Source organism: Apaloderma vittatum, unplaced genomic scaffold, assembly GCF_000703405.1.
Source record: "Apaloderma vittatum isolate BGI_N311 unplaced genomic scaffold, ASM70340v1 scaffold1309, whole genome shotgun sequence".
Taxonomy (NCBI): domain Eukaryota; kingdom Metazoa; phylum Chordata; class Aves; order Trogoniformes; family Trogonidae; genus Apaloderma; species Apaloderma vittatum.
The window spans coordinates 15,679-34,458 of NW_009734393.1; the positions used below are offsets into that span (position 1 = coordinate 15,679).

Sequence of the window (18,780 nt, forward strand, 5' to 3'; positions counted from 1 at the left end):
GAACAACCAGGAGCTTTTCAGTCATACAAATGGCAAGTGTAGTATGTGACTGTTACTGGGAAAGCTGTCTGTGTGATTATGTTAGTATAATTTAATAGGAGGCTGTTTAAGTAAATGAGCAGGGAGGCATATGAATGTCTGCAAATAATGTGGAGCATGATTGCAAAATGATGCTGCAGGAGATGGGCTTGCCTGGCCCTTGTCGAGAGCTCACTGAACACCCTTGACCAGGGAGAGAAGTCTTGCTTAGTTGTGGACACAATCCCTCCGAGCTAGAGCAGAGTCCCAAGGGTGCCTGACTGAAACCTGGGCTGAGAGGAGGTAGTTGGCGGGCTCGGTGGTGTCAGATGCGATACAGCCTTTGGTTAATATCAGCACAACAGAGCCTAGCTGGCATAGGACCTGAAGTTAGATATGCTTTTTTAAAAAATTCCTTGTACTTAAAGAGAACTTCTTCCTTATGGAACCTAACCCCGTGGGATTTACTGCTGTAGTTGAGCTGGTCTCAGAATAGGTCAGTCAGGGATTTCCTATGAAGAACTGTGTCAGAAATCACACGGGTTATTTTAAACAGTTAGAGATGTGCGATCAGCTCTGAGGTGCAAGAAAATGTCATTGTGTCCAAGTGCATCTTTTCACGTGTGGGCTATGTCCTGTCAGACCCTAGGTCAAAACTCCCTTCCTGCAGTGATCCACCACTTCCTTTCCCTGCCTCTGATTCACACAAGATCTTTTCCTCATTTATGAAATGAAAGCCCTGTAACTTCACTTGGAACAGCTTGTTCCTGAATCTAATTGAACAGCCTCAAAGTTTTACTCTTGCATCTTGGAGCTCTTCAAGGAGAAACCCTTTTCCCTTTCTCTAGAATGGCTCCGTTATTGTTTTAATGATCACTTTCCCCAGGAGTTCTCACCTCGGTTTCCCTGGAACAATTAAAGGAAATCTAATATATGGATACGGATGATCCATTTCATGTGATTCAGTGACACTCTGACTGTGACAGTACCAGAGAATTCATTGCTGCAGGAGGCCATTGAATCCAGTATTAGTGCCTGGGCTTTTAAAGGGCACAGGCTACTTTTAAACCCTATTTCTACCTGTCTGAGTTAAGATAATGAGGATAATCTAATATTATGCTTCAGGGCTTTAGTTACCTGCCTATGGGGTTCAGAAGGGAACTCTGCTTCCAGGGACTGTGCAGAGTTTAATTGGCCAAGTGCTTTACGAGTTGTGTTTCGTTTCCACTGAAGCCTCAGGTAGTGGCTACTGCCAGAGGGCAGATAACCAAAGTGATCGTTGTCTCCTTTGAGTATCAGTGGGCTGCTGGGCAGCTACACCAACATTTCAGCTCCCCGACTCCCAACTCCAGATTTATACCATCACCGGAGGAGTTTCCTGGCTTTCCTCCAGAGCCCTGAAGAGAAAAATCCATTTTTTATGTTTCACCAGCAAAAGCCACAAGTCCTCTGGGATTTTAAAAAATCTAGAACAATCTTGGCGTCTGTTATTTATTTAAAGAAAACAAACTGATCTTTCTCTGTGAATGATCTTTTTGATCATTAAAATTAAAATTTTTAAAAAAGTCAAAACCACACATGTATAATTTAAAATTATGCATATAGAGTAGGCTCTTTTTTTGTTACTCAAGATTTAAGATTAAAGATATATCACACAGATCTCCCTTGCTTAAGGATCCCTGCTCTTTAGAAAATTGATTTCTGTGTATATCAAGGCTCTGAAAAAATTCTGGCATCTCTACAGTTATCTACAGGCTTGAGATCAGTGTCCTACCTCACAAATGAGCTTTTATCTTCATCTCCAATGGTCTGTGTAGCTTCTATTTCTTGGTCCTTCCAGTCGTCAATCTGTTTATCTCCTCCTGAATTATCTGTTGTAGTTAGAATACATTTTCTCATCTCAAGGGGAAACCAACTCCAAATGAGTATTCTATAAAAGCAATTACATTTGATATTAGATATCTGTACATAAAAACACACTATTTCTTCCAATTAAAAAGCACTAATGAATTTTGTGTCTAGAGAGGGAGTAGCCTATGCAATGCTACTTTTTCTGCTAAGCCAGTGAATGAAAAATTAGGCTTGTAAAAGGACTGATGAAGCCAGCAGTACGTGTGTGCCACACCTTTGAATAGCAGGTCAGGGAGAGAAGATGGCTGTGCAAGGACGCATGTTGGTTTTTTTTCCCCAGCAGGCTTATTCAATACATTGATGAACCTGATCATTCTCCCCATTGTGCCAAGACGACTAACACAGTTTTTCCCTACTATGTTTATCTCCTACACCCGGCCCTCTGTTGCACATTTTTCTTTGTATTTCCTCAGATATTCCTCTCCTCTTCATCAAAGTCATGTGCTAGGAAGCTTGCGTTTGTCATGAAGCAGCTTTACCAGGGATCTTCATGGACTCCTTCACTCTTATAGACACAGGAGGAGCTGTGCTGAGCTTTCTCAACAGGAAACATCTTACATATATCAGAACTGCCATCTTTCATCATCTCAAAATAACCTGAATGAGTAAGGGAGCTTTTATTAGAAGCTTTTCTACAAAAGGAATAATTTCAGAAACATCTCAGTCATGTTTACTTTGGAAAGGACTATAAATTCTGTCCCTAGGATACTTTCCCATAGGAATAATCTCCTTTTCATCCTCAAAAAGCCATCTGTGTATGGGGGCACAACGGAGTAGAATGTGTTTAACAGCATAGAAAAGATGATCCTCCAGTGGGTTATGACGTAACTTATATTTTCCTGCTGTTATGACAAGTATGAAATCCACAGGATACTGGTGCAACCTCTGCTTCTCCTACTGATCCACATTATCTTTTTGTCTTCTTCCCTGATTATCTTTCTGCATCTGTTCTTGTCTTCAATGCTGATAGCAAGCTCTTTGGGGTAGGAACTGTCTTTCTAGGCTTATGCAGCATCTGCTACAATGATGTCCTGTATCTAGATTATGTGCTACGAAAATATTAAGAAAAAAAGCTGTTTTGGCCAAATCCTGTGCTGGTAGGGCTTACTATAAAGGGTTTAATGATTAATGCATCAATATGGTAGAGGCAGAGTGTGTAGGATGGAATAAGGGTCAGCTTCCAGCCCAGACGCTGATAACAGCCCTGGGCATTTTTATAGCATTTTCCATCTAATTTACTTTGAGCACTTGACAGCTATTCATAGGCTGTGCCTCAGAGTGGTCTCTGCAAGCATAAAATGTCCCTATTTTAAACAGGAAGAAACACAGCGCAAAGCACATAAAGGGTGGGATATCAGTCCTCTTTCCAGGTAATTTGTCCTAATCTACATCATTTCCAGGGCTCCTGATTCTGCGCTCTCTCTGCCTGACTTGCTTCTGCTGGCAGGAAAGGAACAGCCCTTCTAAAGGCAGAGCTGCCAAATCACTTCATCCCTTCACTGTCATTCAGCAGTCTTCTCACTGATAGATATCTTACAGGATTGTCAGTCATCTGCGGGTGAAGTTGAGAAACACTATCGCAGGCTTCCACTTGAACAGACAGAAGAGTCTGGACATGAGTTCAAGGTACAAAAATACTGCATCTCCTATTTCGAGAGCCAAAAAGTTGCACCGAAGTGCTTCAGCTTTACAAGTTATTGTACTTCTTTTCTTTTCAAGCCATCAGCCACAGGATACTGTTTGTATTCTCCCTTGTGTATCTTCAGAGATACTTGGGGCTAATACTGGGCACTAGGGAACATAAATCTTTCAAGCAAGGATGCAGCAAACTTGATTACAACTATAAAAAGTGTATTTTGGATTTCAGACAAATGGAAGTGCTGGAGTCATTTAAACTGGATGGAGTTTTTGTTTGTTGCTCTCCTCTTCAGAGAGAGTTGGAGCCTGTGTCCCTGTGGAGTGCGATTTGGTGAACATTTCTGTATGAAAAAGAGTCTCGTCCACATCCAGCATTCCTTCCAGCGCTGGAAGTTAGCACCTTAGATACAGACAAAATTCCAATCAGTTCTATGCACAGCAAATCTTATATATTACGTAGGGTTACTGCGGGGTCATGGTGGGAGAAACTGATTCAGCATATGGAAAGTTGGGATGTGCAAAATTAAGGGCTGGGCTCTGTTTAACATTTAGATTGAATCATGAGCTGGACACTACTGACTCCTTATACTGCGTATTACTGTTTGCCAAGTTGACTGCAATAATGTCAAATAGTGAAATAGTTCCAAATAAGATATTTTTTTTTCCTGGATATTGTTGATCCTTGCATTTGCAAACTGCAAAATGCTTTTACTTTTCTAGGTTTTATTTTGGTGCACTGAGCTGCTAACACATTCAGCAAATTCATGCCTATGGGACAAAGAGCTTTTTTTTGTATTCTCCAAGGCAATAATTGCAGAGAGCTACTCTTCAGCTATCAAGAACTCAATCTGAAATTGAGACAAAGCTCATGGCATCTTTTCTCTCAGGCAACTGTGCCCCATAGGGACTTGCTTAGCCTTCCCAGGATGTCTCCTGTAGTTCTCGGTCTGAGCAACGTACAGAACTGAGCAGCTGGTCAGATCTTCCCTGGGTTGTGCTACGTGCATAGGAGAGGCAAGACGTTGGCTATGTGACTGAGCCTTTCTCTGATGCTACACGATATTTTTGGAAAACTTGTTCCTCTAAGTTGTTTTTAGGGATCACTAAAGTGGAGCTATAAATAGCAAGACAACTGGTGAGCTGTGACCTTCTGCTTAGTGTTGAACAGCTCGCTCATGTTGCTCTTTCTTCCTCCTCCAACCAGCTACTTTTCTTGTGCATCTGCCTTGCTCTAATACGTACTGTTAATTCCTGGAGGAGGAAGACCAGTGTTTTCCTCCATGCCTACAGATGTGCCAGTCAGTGATGCTGTAACCTTCATCTGAATTTCTAGCTGCAACAGAACAAGATTACAAAATTAACATGATGCACTAATTCAAGATGGAAACATTAGGGCTAATTTATTAGATGCAACTAATTCAGTACCTGCTTCCAAACGTATGGATTTTTTTGAAAAAAGTTGTAAGCAGAATCTTGTTTTAACTATGTTAAATCTATTCTAGGGTCCATGAACCTTTTATTTCTAAAGATAGTGCTGGAAATGCCAAAAGTCAGCTTTATCAATCCATGTAGAGTTGCTACTGCCCCAATTTTATTTTTTCTTGGTTAAACTAGGATTCAAAGATTTTTATTGCCTTAGAAGGTACACGGGGAAAGACAGGTCATCAAGGGCATTTCAGAGATTTTGCAGCAATTCCATCAGTGCTTGCTGAATCTGGTGGCACTGGGGATGGAGCTGACCTTGTAATTTTGTCCAGCATCTCTCGTACCACCTGGGCAGATTTCTGATCAAAGAGGGATGAGGTGGGAGCAGAACTGCAGCTGCTAAAGGGGCAGTGGCCTTGCTAGAAGTGGCAGGAAGGTCCAGGAAAAGCTAAGAGCAGACCTGTGCTATTGTGAACATGGTGTAAAATTATTTTCAATTGCTTATTTTTATTTTGAGTTGTCAAAGGTTAATTATGTGTCAGAACACTGTCTGAACCTGATTTACTGCTGCTTGTAATTGTGTTGCAAATATATTTTAAAAAAAAGACAGTAAAATAATTACGGATGTAGTTCAAGCTTACTTTTACCATAGTTTCTCACATAAATCTCTTCAGTAATTTTCCCGTTGTGACAGGGTTTATGGTGAAAAATAGAAGGTCTCTTCCTAGAAAATTATGCATCCTGCAGAGTAATTAATCTGGTTAAGAAATTAAGACCAGTTCATTCTGCTCTCCATTCTCCCAGCAATTTCTGTCTTTTACAAAAATCTCTGCAGTGAGAGCAATAAATTTGAAGTGAATGACAGACACTAATTATTTGTGACCTCGTTGTTATCTGCAGTGTTGAACTGGGTATGACTGATCCCAGCATATGAGCTGTAGACCTTTTTAGTCTAAAAATTTAAAGAAAAAGCAGCTTCAAAAATAGCAGCCTACTAGGCATTGCTGCTGTTGTTTCCCCTCTCCCACCCATCACCATTTCAGAGCTATGAACATGATGATTTCAACCTTTCACGAGCCACAGGGTTGCACTATCAGCAATACTGCTGCACCCTGCCCACAATGGGCTCTCAAACCCTGGAAAAATAGGTGAAATGGGTGCTAGTTAGGGCTGTAGGTAAATAACTCAAAGCTAAGAGGAGTCTGCAACAAGCTTTAAAAGAAAAACGTGGCTGGGCAGAGGTTCATGTGGCCAGCCTAAGGTGGCATGAAGACTCCTATCCTTTTCTGTTTCCACAGAAGAGGAGTATGGCTGAGCAAAGCATGCAAAAACTTTAAAACATACCTGAAGACAGTTTGATAAATTTAGGAATAGTATGAGACATAAATGAAAACTAGATAGGTATTTGAAGTAGTTATAATGATCTTTAGAAACCTTTGTTTTTCTGCGGTTGTTGCATGTCACATTAGGTCCAAATTCTCTAGGACTTAGTGGCTTGTAAATTCTTGTGATTTTTTATTTTATTTTTTTTTTAAGAAAAAAGGTGATGAGCAGGAATAGGTGCTTTGCCATCCTGCTGGGGCTCAGCTCAGTCCAGCTGAATTGATTTTTAGCATTTTCCTTGTGCAGTTTGAGACAGGATATGAGCACTTCCGTGGTTGTAGTCTGGGTTAGATTTATATCTTACTGAAGGAAAACATGTTTGGCAGAGGAAGACAACACACTTGGCCTGGGAGGAGGAGTAGTCATTGAACAGTGGGAGGAGCTCTGTTCTGTGTTACCAGGCGTTGGGGAATAAGTCATCAAAGGTGGTCCACTGTCCTATTTTGGCAGTGTGACTAAGTGAGGAAGAGAGCTGCTGACCAAAACCATGTTCCTTTACCTTCAGCACATCTTTCGTTTTTCCTAGCATTTTGTTTCACTTACAGCTTTGAAGAAGTTCCTTACTGATCAAGCGCTGGTATCAACCCCAGTAACTTGATGCTTTGCTCTTTTCTCTCTGTGTCTGAGTAATACAAAACTCTAGAAAAAGATGCTGTTTTGAAGCTTCATCTTTCTACCTTCCCCTCATGGGTGCATGGCCTGTGGGGTTTCTGCTCTCTGTTAGATCTCCCTTGCTAGTGAGACCTGAAGTTCAGCTCCCACACACGCCTATAATGAGACATGGGGCTGCATCAGCCTCTTGTTTTCCCTTCTTTCCAAAAGCTCACTAGGCTTGAATGCTTAGAGATGTCTGAATTTTTCAAAGCTTGGCCATGCCAAGAGTGTTTTTCTGTAGGGGATCCTTTTTGATTCTGCTGCTCTCCCCTGTCCTGCTAAGAATCACAATTCACTCTGAGACAGTTGAGCATTTCAGTGCATGACGATGAGGAACACGAAGAAGACATCAAAGACACAGACACGAGCAAGGTCTGTCCTGACTCGTGATCACTGATTGCAGTATGAGGTATGTTATTTTAGTAGGCAGTGTCTGAAATTCAGTTCAAAGCTTCCTGATCCTGTAGGTACTCAGTCCTTTTATGTTCAGACAGACTGTAGTGTTGCACTTAACCTTAGCACAGGATTTTCTCATCAGCCCTACAGCAGACCTTCAGACCAACAACTCATGACCCACTGACTCTCTCTTCTGTCCTGTAATTAAGCAGAGATGATGATGGAACTATAACAACTGAGGACAGTGTTAGCAGTGAGGTGCGAGAGACATTCTTTCATGAGAGACTAAACTGTCCCAAACTTTATTGTGACTTGGAGAAGCCAGTCCCAGTTTTGTACTGCCTTGCGTGTTCATTACTAGCAAATGTTGACAGTTTCTTTCTGTCTTTCTCTTTAATTGTTTAGTTGAAGTAGTGACATTTTCTTCTTGAAAAATTCTTAATTTGAAAAATGTTGAGTAGGTCACACTCTAATTGTTTTGCTCTACGTCGTAAATGATTTGGAGAATATTTGCACATTTCTGTGTGGTATCACCAGGACTATTCTAAATAACTTTGTCACTTAAAATGACTTGTTGATAGTGGGCCTTTCAGAAAGGAAAGCTTTGACATTAAACAAAGGATATTTGAGGAGCTTATTTATGAGAATTCAGCACCAAGTTAAATGCTGGTTGCCATGGAAGATGGTCTTGGCAATGTGATCATATGGGCATTTTTAATATCAGTTTAGTTTTGTTTTACGTATATTTTTGAGTTGACCAGTGATATACCAGTGAATGAAACCTATAAATGCTTAGCTGACTGGCTAGTATGTCAGCACTAACCAAGTAGGACTAATTGTTTTAGCTCAAGTGTGTTCAAACTTCCTGATCATGTATGTATAGAGCTGAGTATCTTATATAATATACATATTCTGTTCATTAGAATTCTGAAGAGAAATGACAATAATACAGAGTTAAACTGTCGGATCTACATATGGTAGAAATTCATCATATCTTCCTTAGAATGCATGGAGCTATAATGGGTTATAATGGGGAAGGGCTTGGCCTCCAGTTCCTGTGAAGAAAACTTATCTTGATTATCTTAGGGATAATTAGGCATTTGGGAATGTTTAGAAGCAAGATTCCTGTTTCTGGAGATTTATACAGGAAACGGGAGACATTGTGAAAGCTGCTAGTTGATTATTTATAGTTCTCCCATTAATAATTATGCACTGATACTGCAAGATGTATTAATGTGGACTCCAATCTGAAAAGCTGAGGGTAATTTCCACGGAGCCATGAGGGTGTCAGAGCTGAGTTTCACTGGGAGTTCAGATCTTGTTTATCTAAAAACATTCTTTGGTCACAGAAAAGATCCATTTCCTTCATATTAATAATCTGATTTTTGGTTTTTTTTCTTCTTCATTTAGGTTTGGCAAAGCCCATGGGATTAGTTGAAGGTCCAGGAGGCTTGGGCCAGGGGGGAATGGCTGCTACCCTGAGAGATGATAGCCATGAATCAGAGACTAAGTATGAAGAATATGGTTACAATGCCCAACTTAGTGACAGGATATCACTGGACAGGTCCATCCCTGACTACAGACCAAAAAAGTAAGTTGAAATCCACATTATTATTAAGAGATTATTCTGTCGACCCGTGGTGGTATTCTTCACATTCCTTCATGGTTGGAGTCTGACAGCAGTCAATCATATGTATATCCCTGAGTTTAGTGAAAATTAAAAAGACCAACGGCTATCTCAAATGTGAAGCGCCATGTTAAAAAACATCACTAATTCTGTGAGTAATGCATTTATATGTACATTGAAGGCCTCAGATCAAAATCTACATCAGGATATTGGTGCTTATTGGGTTTGGTTCTCTTAGAAAAAGCCCAGGTAGTGTCAGCAGAGCCCACCATCAGAGGTGGGCTTCTTGTAGTCAGGTGTAATGGAAGGGGGGGCAGTGACAACAGACACTTTGTAGACACTAGTCACTTAAAAACCCCCACATCATCAAATCAGCTGCCTTTTCTTTAATTGCATTTGATGTTCTTAGAACTGGTTAGCTGGGGTTTACAATGTGCTGAAACATGGACTGAGTGTAATCTGTTGAAATCGTATAATTGCAATAAGATGTTTTGGAATGCGTATTTATTTTTATGCTGGTATTATAGCCTTCACATTCCAACGCTATGTTTGATGCTGTAATTATATGTTTAATATTTGTACTGATTTATTGTATTTCATATTAAATGTCTTTAAAATTTTTCATATTTATGGAGTTACGTATGTTCCAGATGAGACTTCCTCACTATCATCCTATGAATGACAATCAGTAATGTCTTAATGCAGAGGAGATCATCAGCAATGCCTAGTTACTCTCAGGAGACAGAATTGAAAAGAATACTTAATTAATTTCTAATAATAATCTTCTGTTTGAAAAGATCCACTGGGGCTCCTAGGCAGAACTGAAAGTTAAATAAAAAAAAGTATCTTATTAAGTGGTGAGAAAAGTTTAGCCAAGCAAAACAGCTGTGCTCTCTGAGTAGATTGCAATTGAATTAGGATTTTAGGCAGTTCAACCTGCCAAACCCCAAATCCAGTAAAACAAAACTTCAGCTTAACTACAAATTTCATTAGCTGTGTTACATATTAATCTAATCTCAGGAGCGTTGACCCAGCATTCCTTTTCTCAGGCATTTGTTATACAAAAGAAAACCTAAATAAAAGAAATGGCAAAAAGAAAAATATCCACTGAATATATATCACATATGATGTCAGTATAGTGACTTGTCCGATGGTCTCATCTCTCCATTTCTCTTATCAGAAAAATCCACCATGGAATTATTCTGGGGAAAAAGTAGTAGGTAGCCATGCAAGTATTTGAGTTGTGCATCAGATCCAGTCCAAAGACCCTTAAGATCAGTGTGGAGTTTTTCAAATGAAAGTCAGTGAGGTTTGACCTGGTGTGTTATTAGCTGCTGCGGTCAGCTGGATGATAAATGAGAATGCTCTACTAGGAAATACAAAAGCAAAGGTTGCGGTGCTTGAATCTAGCTCAGCAGCTGTCAGAAGCAGGAGAGCATTTGGAATGCAGTGATGTTTCGCTTCAGGTAAGTCTTCTACCGTTTTAGTTGGAAGCTTTGAGCCATTCACCATCCCTGGAGGTATTTAAGAAACATGCTGATCTGGTGCTTAGGGACGTGGTTTAGTGGTGACCTGGCAGTGCTAGGTTAATGGTTGGACTTGATGGTTTTAAAGGTCTCTTCCAACGAAAGCAATTCTGTGATTCTGTTCAGGTAGGTTTTTTAACATGCTCATTTTGGGAATCTCATAAGGCCACACCGCATGATTAACTGTTTGAGTTGCTGGGAGAACTGGCTTGTGGTGTTTTGACACTTTTGAGGTGGCCCTTGTTTAGGTTTCAATGTTGGAATTTGAACTTTTGTCTCTAGATACCTACAAGTTGCAGGAAAGCCCCTCAGATTGAACTGACTATGAAAAATGAGTGGAACTTTGTGAAAAATAGAAGCTCTTTTATGAAGAGTTTTGTCCACTTGTATCAAAGAAGCTTTGGCTGCCATTTGGTTGCCACTTTCTATTTCAAATTTCGACTGTCCTCGTGAGCAGCGTTTTCTGTCCCTGACCCCTTCAAAAGCTCAGCTATTCATACACTGTCTCTCTTGGGATCTCTCACTCTAGGGCTGAGGCAGTTTTCATTCCCTATCCTACTTCCTCCTCTTCCTGTCCATCATGTAGTATCACATCTGCTCATCTAACAGGTGATAGTTGTGCATCGTAGCCACAAGGCAAAGCTGAGCTTGTCTTTCTGTTTGATTTAGATAGTCTCCTCTAATTATATATTGGAGAGAACTAAATCTCCTGATCTTTGAGACAGGCTTTGGGAAAACCACTCTTGTTTTTGCCCAAGTTGTGTGCTGACTTGTCCAATGGTCTCCTCTCTCCGTCTCTTGATAATAGCTCTCATCAGGGAGCCCTTTTCAATCTGTGAGCGATTTATATTCATGTCATTCCCAGAACTTTTCATTTTTAAACTGAGAAGCAAGGTTGAATTAATGTCCAAGACCATGTACAAAGTCTGTGGCCAGTCTATGAATAAAACCACTTATCTGGATTCGTGTTCCAAAAGTATTAAATTATGCTTTTTCCCCATTGTGTCTTCCATTTAAAATGTCCAGATCTACATATTTGCATACATCAGTAGATATAAAAGATGTAAACCTGTGCACTGCATAGACACAATTTATGAAAGTAAACATGATTTCACTATGCAAATGTGGGACTTGTAATATTCCAGACTTAGTCTTCTTTTAAAAGAAATTTGATCACAATTATTATCTTTTGGTTAATTTTATCTTTGAACTCCTCACTTATTGTTGCCAAATATCTTATTCTGGTAGAACAATCCTAGTAGTTACATCTACTGACATAGCTTCAGCAAATATTCAGCAATTTAATTGCTTTTCAGGAGGTACTTTCATCCCTGCACAGCAAATTTTAAAAAGTATGTTACTCTAAAAAGGTGTGCAGGCAGACAGGGTGACCGTGAAAGCTCCTGAATTGGAGTCACCTCCACGTACTCCCACTGCAGTGAAGTCCACAAGCCTGGGTGGGTTCTCCTGCTCTCAAGATGCTTTTCCCGTACACTCGTGTTGTGTTCGCTTTCCTACCTGCTGCTGCCAGTGCGGATGTTCCTTTTAACTCAGAAGCCTTTTCCTTAAGATGGGAATCTCCAAGTCAGCACAGGAGACAACGGCAGATTTTGACGTGTGTTGTATTTGTGTGCCAAATTGAAGCAATGGCAGTAAATAGCTTGCTTGCGATTACAATTCGCGCAATAATTAGAAAATTACAGTTTGATCCTAACACAGTGCAATGAGAATGTCTCAGATTTTTCTTCTCTGATATTGCACCTCCCACAGCTTGAATGCTTGCCCTGTCTCTGTGTTGAAAGCAGACAACCCTGGGGAAACGGTTCAAAAATATACTGTGAATTGGTGTTTCAAGCTATGCTTAGTTTCAGGAGACACGTGATGCAGAGAAGATGCAATTTTGTTCTACAAAACAATGCAAAGCCTCACCAGTAGTTTGTGAGTTTGTTCACTGTGACCTTGAATACTATTTTAATGTCTTGTTAGATATTACCTAAATCAAATGGGCTCATTTTAAAGTTGTGTTGACGATTTTTCCATAATACATTGTATGTCTTAGTAGTGACTTTTGCCTTGAGATATCTGAGAAGATGCGAGGACCAAGTAGTGGGAATTAAATGTGTTCAAGTTCAGCATCAAACAGAATACTCAGGATTTATTATGGTTGATTGATGAATATTTAGAAGTCTTCAGCTAATAATCCTAGTGTTGGACTGTCCTGAGGCTTTGTTTCATGTACTCAGTGGAAAGTGGTTGATATCTTGTCTGTTAAAATACATGAAAATAACTCTAAAATAGTGGTCTGGTTAGCACTGACTGTTATTGAATATGAATTCTGGAGTAAAATTTTTAGTACATATGAAAACTACATTAATGCAAAAGAATTTAGCAGGATTATTTTTGTTACAAGGGAATTCACATGGAATTATTGTTATGGAATTATTTTCATCTCCTGTCATACAGGAACATGTCAAACTTGAGAAACATTTCTTGAGTTAAGGGCAAGCCACAAGGAGAAGGAGCAAGGAAGGTAGCACAGGTCTCTGCATGTCTCTGCTGCAGCCCCATCTTTGCCCCCTGATGTCCTGAAGTTTTCCAAGGGCTGTACCAGCATGGAAAGCATGTTGCAGAGAACTCAGGATGTTTAATGTCCTGATGTCTCTTTGCAGCAGTAAAGTACTAGCAGGACTTTCTAGCCCTCACTAACATACCCTATTTCCTCTGGCCAGTGGAACTGGTTATTTTTCTTTTGGAAGCACACAGCTAAGCTAGAGCTTGCATTGCATTTCTCTGGGAAAAGTGTTATTTAATCATGAAATGTTATTAATTTCCATTTATGTTCTTCCATATTCAAAATGAGTGTTGTGATCACATAAACCTGAGTAGTTGGTGGAGATAAATCTGGTGTTGGTAAATGACCCGTACATATACGCACAGGAAAGCATAAGCACAAATATCTGTATCAGTTGTCTCCAGCAATACATATAGATGTAGAATAGTCTTGAATCCTACCCATGGGAACGCTGTGAAATCTGCTGGGCTGTGTGCATGCCTTTCTTACCATAATGTCAAAGGGCCAATCTCTGACTGAATAGTCAAAAATAGATCTGGAGAAAAACAGCTGAGATTTTTGATAGAGATCCTGCACTTTTGAAGAGAAGTGCCCAGAGCCAGTCACCTAAACCCCTGTGTAGTCATTTGTCTTCAAGTGGCTTAATTTGCTAGGTGGACTGAGAGTAGAGAAAGAGAACAGGCTTAGCTGGGACGTGCTCTGTTGCTACAAAAGGCTTCGGAAGCGGCAGCAGCAGCCATCCATCTGCCCTTCTGGGGGAATAACAGCCTTCACTGCTGCCAGCTGTAGCACAAGACAGAATCCTGTGCTCCTGTAACAAAGGATCAGACTCAATACTTTCCATTCAGGCATGGACAGAACTGCTACAGCCCTGTATTACAGTAGATTTTGACTTTATCAAAGATGCAGAGTGTGGTAAAAGTCAAAACCTTAGGGAATTTCATTCAAAAGTGGGGGGAAAGGCCCCCAAATTTACAAAAGCCGTTTGTTTTACAGTGTGGCATCCTGGAAAATTGGGAAGTGTCAACTATCCAGATGCCTTTAAGCATAAGTACTGCCTCTAAGGATAAAATCAATTCCCCTGTTCTTTCTGGTACACAGGCTGGATCGCAAGGGGTTGCATTAAACAGGTTGAACACCTGTAAATCTGGCATTTTCTAACTTTCTATCACTTGACTTTGCAACTTAAATAACTTCTGGGGTTTCTTTACATGCAGGACACGTCCACACATACGCATACATACACTTGTCAAAACCACTTGCTGTGATGCATTATGCATACTTTTGAGAAAAGTTAATATGATCCCAGAGCTTCCATAACAGCTAAATTGGCTTTTACAAGAAATTGTCGCCACTTGGTGAGGATCTTTAATTTAACTGATCTTTTTCGTGCAACTCGATGCTGAGTGCATTGTGGCAGTTCAGTGATAACAATAATACTAATATATGGATTCAGTCTGCTGGCTCTATCAACCAAAGGAGGTATTTCTTTGTGTTATGGTCATGGATGTTTGTATTGAGAAAATTCAGCCCTAAAGAACAAACTTATTAATACTAAGGGAACTCAAGTCTTTAGCCATAAAAAGAGAGGAATCTAGGTCTTGAGGAAATGACTTTCATTTATTCAATTCTTTTACAGAGGCGAGCATTTTTGTTGCTTGCTATAGACATTTCACAATAGCAAAGGAATTGCATCTCTAGGGCTCTGAAGCGTAATTAATGGTTCACTCCACTCTATACCTAAGGAAAAGCTTTTTTAATTACCTATCAGAAAGGATTCTGGAATTGATCAAATAGTTCTATCAAGAGGGCAGACCTGGTAAATAGAGCTCTGATTTGTTCGTTCAAGGGTTTAATAACAGTAGCTACTATGAGGCCAGTAGCTAGAAAGCCGCCTGGCTGTAAGAGACTGTCCTTCAGGGGCTGGTGAGCAAAAGCCTTTGGAGAACACACTTTTGCAAGTTCTCCATCACGAGAGGAGGATCCGTGGTCTGGTACAACGGCCCCTGCCCAAGGCTGTTGGCGCGGGCAGCTCCTCTGCCCGGCCATGTGGGATGTCCCTGCAGGAGCAGGGCAGGAAGGCAGATGGCTTTCAAAGAGCATCAGCTTTTGGATCAGTGGGCTGGAGAGGGCTAGACCTGATATTATTTGATTTTTTCCACCTCTGCAGTTTGCTCTGCCTCATGACCCACTTTTCAAATCCTCTGGGGACACTGGGTATTCTTTGTGCTGCTTAGAAAAATGACACAACGATCTCCAAATTAAAACAGACCCTTAGGATTCTTCCCAGGTTAACCAGAGTGCAATGTAATGGGCCCCTTTGCAAGAAATATTTGAACTGGAACAGATCCAGAGCTTTTCAGGAATCGGAATTTCTGATGAGATGAAAACGACAACTAAAAAAAAAAAAGACCTTAAAAATATTTTGTGTCACTCTGAACATATGAAATGATTATTTAAACAAAATATTTAGATCAATGAAACATTTGGTTTTAAAATAATGGCTTTTCTATCACCAGCTTCTGCTATAACTTTCAGATTAATGTCAGATCACAGTAGTGAAACATTCGTTAACATTAAGCATTTCCTTTTTTCAGCTGACAGTGTTTCACAGTCACAGTACAGGCACAATAATTTGATTTCAATTAGTCTTATTTTTTAATAGGAAATTTTTAAAATTCTTTTTGCACCCACTCCCAATAAATCTAAAAAACCATACTAAAATTCTCGAAAAAAACATTGTGGTTGCTCTCATTGCACATATGACATAAGTTGAAGCAGAGAGAAGGAAAATCAGAGACATAAAATGGAAGAGACAGAACTACCTCTGGGCAACGGATTGAGCTTGTTTATTGGAGGGAAATTGAGTAAGAGATGAAACGAACTGAAGTGTTTTAATTAGATCTCAAATCAATGTCCAGATGTGGATTTGGAACAGAGCAAAGGGGACATGTGTGTACATGTGCTCTGGGACTTTATATAGATCTCAACCAGCTTTGCCAAGTCTCAGAGGCTGGACATTTTCCCCCGGCTGTGAATCCCCTGCAAACAGCACAGGCGCCTCCTTGCACACACGATCTCTCTGCACAGTTGCCACTGTGGCTTCACAGCAACGTACCCCTGTTCAGGCTGACTTTTCGTCTTGCCCAAGAGCAGAAGGAACTGGTGTGGACTGAGTAATTCCCTGTGCTGTTTCCTCTGCAGAGAGCTGCGCTCTGACCAGCCACTGCACAGTGTTTAGTGCTGTAATTCTGACTCAGTTCATTTGGGATATCAGTTGACAACCTAGATTTGTTCATACTGCTGCTGCCTCTGGGCCAGTTGTGCTTATTTGTGTATCCCTGTGTATGCCAAGGGCTTATCATTGCATTTTGAGAAGCATTTCCAATTTGGCTGTAAAGGGCTCAGACTACCACTGTGTAAAGCCCTCAGAGGAGGGGAAAAAATCACCTTCTTCTTTGGTTGGGAAAGGAAACTGCCTGTGAATCCCAGATGCTGTCACTCAGCCTCTGGCTTTACACCCAGTGCTCTTTATTTGTACTGTACCTCTGTAGTTGTGACTTGACCTTGTTTGTGAAGCTACTGTAGGTCTTCTCCCAACCTCTGCTGGAGTTCTGCTTGCTTTGCATAAGTAATGATATATTAATTGGAACGTGGGCTCAAGCCTTTGCCTCCAAAATCCTAGGTCACCACTAGGTCTTTGAATAACTACTTATACAACATTAAATTGCTCCATCGAGAAGGCTAACTGAAGAGCAGATTAACGCTGTAATCGTGTTTCCCAATAATGATAAAAAGTTATTGAGAAACTTTTCCACCACTTTTTCAGGCCATCGTTAGGAAGGTTCTCAAACTGCTTTTGCTTGATCAACAGCGTAACCAGAGGTAGGATCATGAGATTGCCCATGTTGCACTGCAGTAATACTCTGCCCTCTGCTTGGTTGTGCATAGGGGTTGGTGACCCAAAAGGCTTTTAGCAGGCAGTACCAAAGTTTTTTGCAGGACATGACTCCTAAGCAGAGACTCTCCATGAGCTGGACTCTGTGTAAGCAGCAGTGCTGGATGCATGGCAATAGCTCACAATTATTTCAGATATTTGATAGAAGTCTTCTCTGGCATTTCCCATTAGATATGTTATTGATTCCCTTTTGTTTAGTGCTAGCTAGGCATTCCAATTAAGTAGTGACTTTAATTATACCACAAAGTGTATAACATAGATTTTGATTATTAACACTGGCCCATGACATAATGAAAGGACGACCAGCAAGGGAAAATTAAAAAGAATCATAAAAATGAGCAATGTTTTGCAAAACCCCCATTTTACGTTCAAATGCAGTCATTTTCCTCCTGTTACATTTCTGCAGTGTCTTTGTGTATATTAATTGTTGAAGACAAATTCTGCATGACTGTCAGCACTAATAAATGTAGATTTAGTGGAGGCTGAATTTGATTAACTAGAGAGCATGAAAAATAACTGATTGCAATGCTGTGTTTAAATGCGGTAAGCCTGGAAGCCATTCCCTGCAATTTATCTGCACCAGAACCTACTCTTGAATATCTGCATAGTTTACCTAAAGTGGGCTGCATAACATGGGCTAAAAGTTAGATATCTAATTTAAGGTGATTGACTTGGCTGCCTTTACAGTCAATGGAGAAGAAGACGTGGTAGCATTGCTGAAGATGTATCATGTCTCCTGGAGGTCTCTCCCTCAGAAGCCTAGCACACCCAGCTTAAGTAGGATTTCATATGAATCCAATCCAAAATGTAAATGCTCAAAGGCTTATAGAAACGAGAGGGAATTTCTGTATTAGTAACACATGTTGAAGGATGACTTGCCAGCAGAGACAACCTGGGTAAGGTCCCTACTCAGCAGCTCTGGAGGCAAAACTGTGGAGACAGCACAGTTTTCAGCTGGGAGGAAAAGAAGAGATGATCAAAAAAGCTGTTTTGCATCCCTCAGATTTTCTTACAGATCATAAGACTAAATGTGTCTCATGTGACCTGCACATTTACAGGTGCCTAAACCAAGATTGCTTTTTTAAAAAAAAAAAAAACACAGAAAAAAAACCAAAAAAACCCAACCCCCAAAAGTAGGCTCTAGAGACTGTAGCAATTTTCTAAACTTGAAAAAAGAAAGCTACAGTATTTTCATAGCAGAAGGGGTATTTAGCAATTTTGAGGTGCTGTCTTCAAATTGCATATGCTGTTCTTTCACAAGTAAATTCATGTCTGTGATGTAGAAGGACTACTGAGATCCAGCTGTAACTCACAGCTGTCTGCAGCTCTATGTTGGCATTTTAAAGTTTCTTTCAATTCCCTCCCCGGGCCTATGGCTGATTGTTGCCCACTATCTGTTCCAGGGAGAAAAGGGTATTCCTGTAAATTTCTGAACTGTCATGTTACGTTACGCTCCATGATAGCACATTACAGGATAAAAAGAAGTAACAGAACAAGTCAGGCAACGAATTCAGGGTAGTATTTCTTTTCCTTTTATATTCCCTTACATGTATCTCTGTTACACTACACCTGATATCTTTCTTATGGCTTTGAAGGAGTTGTAATGATTTGAGATGTTCCCCTTTTCTTTCTTGAAATGTGCATGCAAATTTAGTTCTGCTGGCAGTGTCAA

At 40.3% G+C, this 18,780-nt stretch overlaps 1 protein-coding gene across 1 annotated transcript in view; it reads left to right on the forward strand.

Moving 5' to 3' along the window:
• GALNT9 (polypeptide N-acetylgalactosaminyltransferase 9) overlaps nucleotides 1–18,780 on the forward strand; it is a gene marked incomplete at its 5' end in the record, with an annotated part of 135,136 nt that overhangs the window by 15,674 nt on the left and 100,682 nt on the right. The window contains one exon of the mRNA XM_009876227.1: nucleotides 8,836–9,016. Within this exon, the coding sequence (XP_009874529.1) occupies nucleotides 8,836–9,016 (181 nt within the window). The remainder of the gene's footprint in view (nucleotides 1–8,835; nucleotides 9,017–18,780) is intronic.